Source organism: Hyperolius riggenbachi, chromosome 5 (genome assembly GCF_040937935.1).
Source record: "Hyperolius riggenbachi isolate aHypRig1 chromosome 5, aHypRig1.pri, whole genome shotgun sequence".
In the NCBI taxonomy this organism is placed as follows: Eukaryota; Metazoa; Chordata; class Amphibia; order Anura; family Hyperoliidae; genus Hyperolius; species Hyperolius riggenbachi.
The window spans coordinates 182807069-182813068 of NC_090650.1; the positions used below are offsets into that span (position 1 = coordinate 182807069).

The following is a 6000-nucleotide window of genomic DNA, read 5'->3' on the forward strand; positions in this document are numbered from 1 at the left end:
TGCAGGAAGTTTCATTTAGGATGCACAGACAAGTTCAGCTGCCTGTTTCATTTAGGAAACTGCTATACAACTAAAGGATAAATACAATTTTGGCTGCACCATGCTCCAAAAATTTACAGGTGCCTTTTTTACATGGATGCTCTTCTGATGTTTGGATTTCATAATCCTGCTGTTCAAACTGCAAAAAGGCCGTCTCTATAAGAAAATTGAAGCCAATAGCAGTGATGAGATGCAAGAGTGCCCAGTATGTAAGGCCCCGTTTCCACTATCGTGGTTTCCGCAAACGATTCCGCAGAGTTTCTCCGCACATGAATCGCACGGGGAAACTCTGCCATAGGGGATAACGGCGCCGCGGCCGAATCGCTTGCGGGAGCGATTCGGCCGAAACCCCCCACAGAGTTCGCGGCGGAGGCTGCGAATCCCATAGCCGTGCATGGCACGGCTCATGGGATACGCCTGCGATCCCGCCCACCCGCTCAGTGCCGGCGTGCGTCTGCGAGACGCACGCCGCACTAGTGGAAACGAGCCCTCAGACATTGAACAAATACTTAAAATTATTTATTTGGCATCAATTAATCATGTAGCTTTTACACAGATAAAACTAAGCTCTGCAATTGAGAGCCTACACAGATATATAAAAACATTTGTAATAGGGTTGGGGCTTTGAAAATTGAACAATTCAAGATGAATAAAATGAAACCTTTTCATTTTCCTAATTTTGGTAGTAATGTGCCTCTAAAATAAACAAACATGATAATATTTCACATTTTCAAATAATATTTTTATTTTTCTTACAGAGTGTTTGGCTTTATAGCAAGAAAAGGCAACGGAAATGAGAATATCTGCCACCTCTTTGCAGAACATGATCCAGAGCAGCCAGCTAGTGCCATTGTGAACTTTGTATCAAACGTCATGATTGGTTCGCAGAAGAAAATGTAGCATTGCTTCAGGAGAAAAATCAATTACATTTTTTATTTGTTTAACATTACATTATTACATTTCCTTTGCATTTTTACTGGAAGGCATAGAAGGAATGAATAATATAACTGGTTTGAATTCAGCAAAATATGAAGATAAATCTTAAAGGGAACCTTACCTGTTTAAAAAAGGAGTTTAACTTACCTGGGGCTTCTACCAGCCCCCTGCAGCCTCCCTGTGCCTGCGCTGTCACTATGTGTTCCTCCAGTCCTTGGCAGCGACCCTTTTCTGACCGGCTGCTGCACATACGCAGCTGTGCGCGTTCTCAATCACACTCCCGCTGCCAGTAGACTTCTGCGGATTTGAGGTAGAAATGTTTTTTATTGCGCATGCACAGAGCGCTCCCGTCCATTGGAGCGTGATTAGGAGGTGCGCAGACAAGGGCATCAGAACGAAAGTAAGGCACTGCAGGGGGATCAGAGGATCGGTTTGTCCTGTCGCAGGCACATGGGGGCTGCAGGGGGCTGGTAGAATCCCCATGCAAGTTAAACTCTACTTTTTTTAATACAGTTAAGGTTCACTTTAATATACTGCAGTACACATAAGAGCATTAAAGTTATTCTTCTTTAAACCTAATTTTTTGTGTAATCCAAGGAGGATGTGCAGTTTAAGAAATTACCAGTATGCTTTTTAAATAGATATTGTTATTGGTGCACATACTGTATGTAAAATTTGATAGCTTCTTTGACAGATATTCTGAGTTTGCAGTACAAATGTGTACAACATGTATCTTAGAACAGTGCTGTATCGTGGTAAATGAATGTCTTCAGCACATTCGAAAATGGATTTTGCAAGTGTCATCTTTCTGAAATATTTAATTTAGCCCTGGCTTTACAGCCTTACATTTGACCATTTTGATTAAATTTTCTGACTAGAATTCCAAAGTTAATACCAAGTATCCTTAATTCCAACCAGTTTCCAATGAAGTGTATGGCACCAACATTCCAAGCCTTCATACATGCTATCAAGACCAAATGTGTTACGTATGTCAAGGTGAACTGTAGGAACATGTCAAAACATTTTTTAAAAAGACTTTGCAGTTTTTGAGAAAATCGAGTTTCAGGCTAATTTCACACCAGGACGTTGCGTTAGAGGGGGCGTTAAGGTCGCATAACGTCCCCCTAACTCAACGCCTGGTGGTGCTGGATCTGGACGTCAGAGTGAGCCGCGTTGTGCAGCTCACTCTGGCGTCAGTGATGCCGTGATGCGCACTCTTGTGCGCATGCGGCATCACGTGGTCCCGCCGGCCAATCGCCGCACAGAGCGGCTGCTCCAGGAAGTAAACACTGCACGTCATAACGTGCAGTGCATATTAATTAGCCATGTGCCTGGCCGCTCTCCGCTCCTCCCCAACATTACTGAGCATGTGCAAGCAGTCTAACGCGGCTCAGCCGCGTCCAAAGTACTGCATGCAGTACGTTGTCTTGTGACGCAGCGTTACAATGTAACGCAACGTCCGCACTGTGAACAGCCCCATTGATTTTTCATTACTTTGCGGTGGGCTGCGTTACAGGCTGCTCTAACGGGCCCCTGTAACGTCCCACTGTGAAACCAGCCTTAATTTTAATTGGAAAAAACACAAAGTAGTTACTGGGAGCAGAGTCAGAATCAATCAGTTTTGATCTTATTTGTTTCCCCGTCCTTTGGTCTACCGCAGACACTTGTTTTAACTATTATTTATTAACAACAAATATATAATTGTAATTAATGGTCCCATGCCAATATCTCCTTGCTTTGAGACCTTGCCAATGAACTTTGCCTCACTTTTGCTGATAAATTACCATAACAGGGAGTTTCTCAGCTATAATAAAAGCAGGGCTTTCTATAGCTTACAAAGTCCTTGCTATGGAAGTATGTCAGTTTAAGTCATAACAGAGCTTGCTGCAAAAGCTGAAAAATATAATGTTAAGTGAGCATCCTTCACAGATGGTTGTTGGGCTCTTCAGTAAAAATCTAGAAAATACTGGCATATGATCATTCATTAAAGGTAAATAACTATTGTTAACTAAGAATAATAAAAAAAATACTTTTAAAGTCATGTCTGTGTTGTTTTATTCTAACCTTTGTGGGAATGAGTACATTGTACTAATGTACTCCTATACCCATTTAACTTGGGGGCTCAGTAGATGTTAAAAGGAACTACAGCAGATTGAAAGAGCTGCAAAAAGCTGCAAGTAAAAATGAGGTCATAGTTATGGGTGACTTCAACTTTCCAGACATTGACTGGGGTATTGAGGCTACCCATTCTGGTAAAAGCAGCAGATTTCTGCCATCACTATAGGACAGTTGGTACACAAATGGTAACGGAACCAACTAGGGGGAATGCGTTACTGGATTTGATCATTTCAAATAGACCAGATAATGTATCAAATGTGTAGGTTCAAGAACATTTGGGAAATAGTGATCACAACATGATAACATTTGATCTGCTGACTCATAGGCCACGGCGCAGCGGGACCACAAAAACTATGAATTTTAAAAAAGCAAAGTTCAATCAACTCAGGCAGGCACTAAGTTTGATGAACTGGACTTTTAAACGTATTCTCAATCAATATTGTAGTATGTATATCCCATATGGAAACAAAACGTCTAGGAACAAAAAAAGGCCTCTATGGATGAATAGAAAGGTTAGAGATAAAATTAAGTCGAAAAAGAATGCCTATAAGGTCCTAAAACAGGAGGGGACTGAGGCTGCATTAAGCAATTATAAGGAGTGCAATAAAAGTTGTAAAAAAAAAAAAAAATTAGGTTGGCAAAGATTAAAGCTAAAAATCAAATCGCTAGGGATATCAAATCTAACCCAAAGAAGTTTTACAAGTACATCAACTCTAAAAAAAGAAAGGTTGACTGTATTAGACTCCTAAATGATGAGGGTGGGAACTCAATGGTGGATGACCAAGGTAAGGCATAGTTATTAAATGCTTTCTTTGCTTCTGTCTTCACAAGGGAAACATTACTGTTGCAAATTACAGATGCAGAAGAGTCTTAATCTTCCAATTGCAATATTAGATACTTAACGCAGGAAGAAGTGAAAGCAAGACTAAATAAATTAAAAACAGACAAGGCACCTGGCCCGGATGGCATGCATCCTTGGGTCCTAAGGGAATTAAGTTCAGTTATAGATAAACCCCTTTATCTTATCTTTTGTCACTCTCTTTCAACTGGCAGAGTCCCAGTGGATTGGCGTACAGCCCACGTTTTCCCATTATTTAAGAAGGGCACAAAATCAGATCCAGGAAATTATAGACCTGTAAGCTGAACATCAGTTGTATGCAAACTATTTGAGGGGTTACTAAGATATACTATACATGACTTCATAGTAGAAAATAATCCTATTTCGCAGCATCAGCATGGGTTTACTAAAGACAGGTCCTGTTTAACTAACATGCTCAGCTTTTATGAGGTAGTGAACACTAATGTGGATATTGGGAATGCTGTAGATGTGATATACTTGGACTTTGCAAAGGCATTCGACACTGTTCCCCACAAAAGTCTGGTGCAAAACTTGAGGATGTAAGGTCTAGAGAAAAGTCAGTGTGCATGGATAGGGAACTGGCTAATGGACAGAAAACAAAGAGTTGTGGTCAATGGATCATACTCAAAATGGGTGACTGTTAGCAGTGGGGTCCCACAGGGGACTGTACTGGGTCCAGTGCTCTTCAATGTATTTATTAATGACCTAGTAGATGCAGTAGTAAGCAATGTTGCTATTTTTGCAGATGATACAAAATTGTGCAGAATCATCAACTCTCAGGATGATAGTGACAAATTGCAACAGGATCTGGATAGGATGGCTATATAGTCACATAACTGGTAGATGAAATTCAATGTTGAAAAATGTAAAGTCATGCATTGTGGTAATACCAATGGTCTAGCACCATACAAAATAAATGGGATACAGTTGGGGACATCAAACTTGGAGAAGGACTTAGGAGTACTCATTGACAACAAGTTAAATAATCGTATTCAATGCCAAGCCGCTGCAGCTAAAGCTAATACAATTTTGGGATGCATTAAAAGGGAAATAAAGACTCGAGATGCTAGCACAATATTGCCCCTGTTTAACTCTCTAGTGAGGCCACATCTGGAATATGGAATTCAGTTCTGGGCACCACATTACAGGAAAATATTGCAGTTTTAGAGCAGGTGCAGAGACCAGCAACAAAATTGATACATGGGACGGAAGGTCTCACTTACCAAGAAAGGCTAGATAAACTGGGTTTATTTAGTCTAGAGAAAAGACACCTTAGAGGGGATCTAATTAACATGTATAAATACATCAGATGGCAAGATGGCAATATAAAAACTTGGCGGATGAGCTTTTTGTCCCTAGACCTTCTCAAAGGACTAGAGGACATGATGTGCGTGTGGAGGAAAAACGCTTTAGCCATTTATTTAGGAAAGGGTTCTTTACAGTAAGAGTGATTAAGATGTGGAATGCATTGTCACAGGAAGTAGTTATGGCAAATTGTATACCTGCATTTAAAGGGGGCTTAGATGCTTTCCTTGCGTTGAAAGACATCCATGGCTACAATTACTAGGTAATCCCCAGTGATGTTGATCCAGGGATTTTATCTGATTGCCATCTGGAGTCGGGAAGGAATTTTTTCCCTTTTGGGGCTAATTGGACCATGCCTTGTAAGGGTTTTTCGCCTTCCTCTAGATCAACAGGGATATGTGAGGGAGCAGGCTGGTGTTGTACTTGTTCTCTGGTTAAACTCGATGGACGTATGTCTTTTTGTAAACCCAAATAACTATGTAACTATGAACTTTCGGATTCCACTATAAGCTACTCCTCAAGGGTCCACGACATGTGTAGTGTTAGTTTCATCCACCCACTTCTGGTCACCACAGGTGGGTATGAGCTTCTTGTTCATACCCACTTCTGGTCACCACAGGTGGGTATGATGCTGATGATATGAAGAAAAAAGAGAAAACATGCACAGGAAGGCTGAAAAAATATCACTGCAGGAGTGCAAATTACCAGCATACAGATAGCAAATCCAATAGGTAGAGAAAAAG

General features: G+C 40.9%; 1 protein-coding gene across 6 annotated transcripts in view; it reads left to right on the forward strand.

Annotated features, from left to right (window-relative positions):
* Nucleotides 1–3012, forward strand: part of LOC137518508 (tensin-3-like) — an 841402-nt gene extending 838390 nt beyond the window's left edge. For 5 of the 6 annotated variants that reach the window (XM_068236462.1, XM_068236464.1, XM_068236463.1 and 2 more), the window contains one exon: nucleotides 798–3012. In XM_068236462.1, coding sequence (XP_068092563.1) covers nucleotides 798–939 — 142 coding nt within the window. In that variant the 3' untranslated portion in view covers nucleotides 940–3012. The remainder of the gene's footprint in view (nucleotides 1–797) is intronic. The other variant, XM_068236465.1, reaches the window with a different exon arrangement.
* Nucleotides 3013–6000: the final 2988 nt, after the last annotated feature.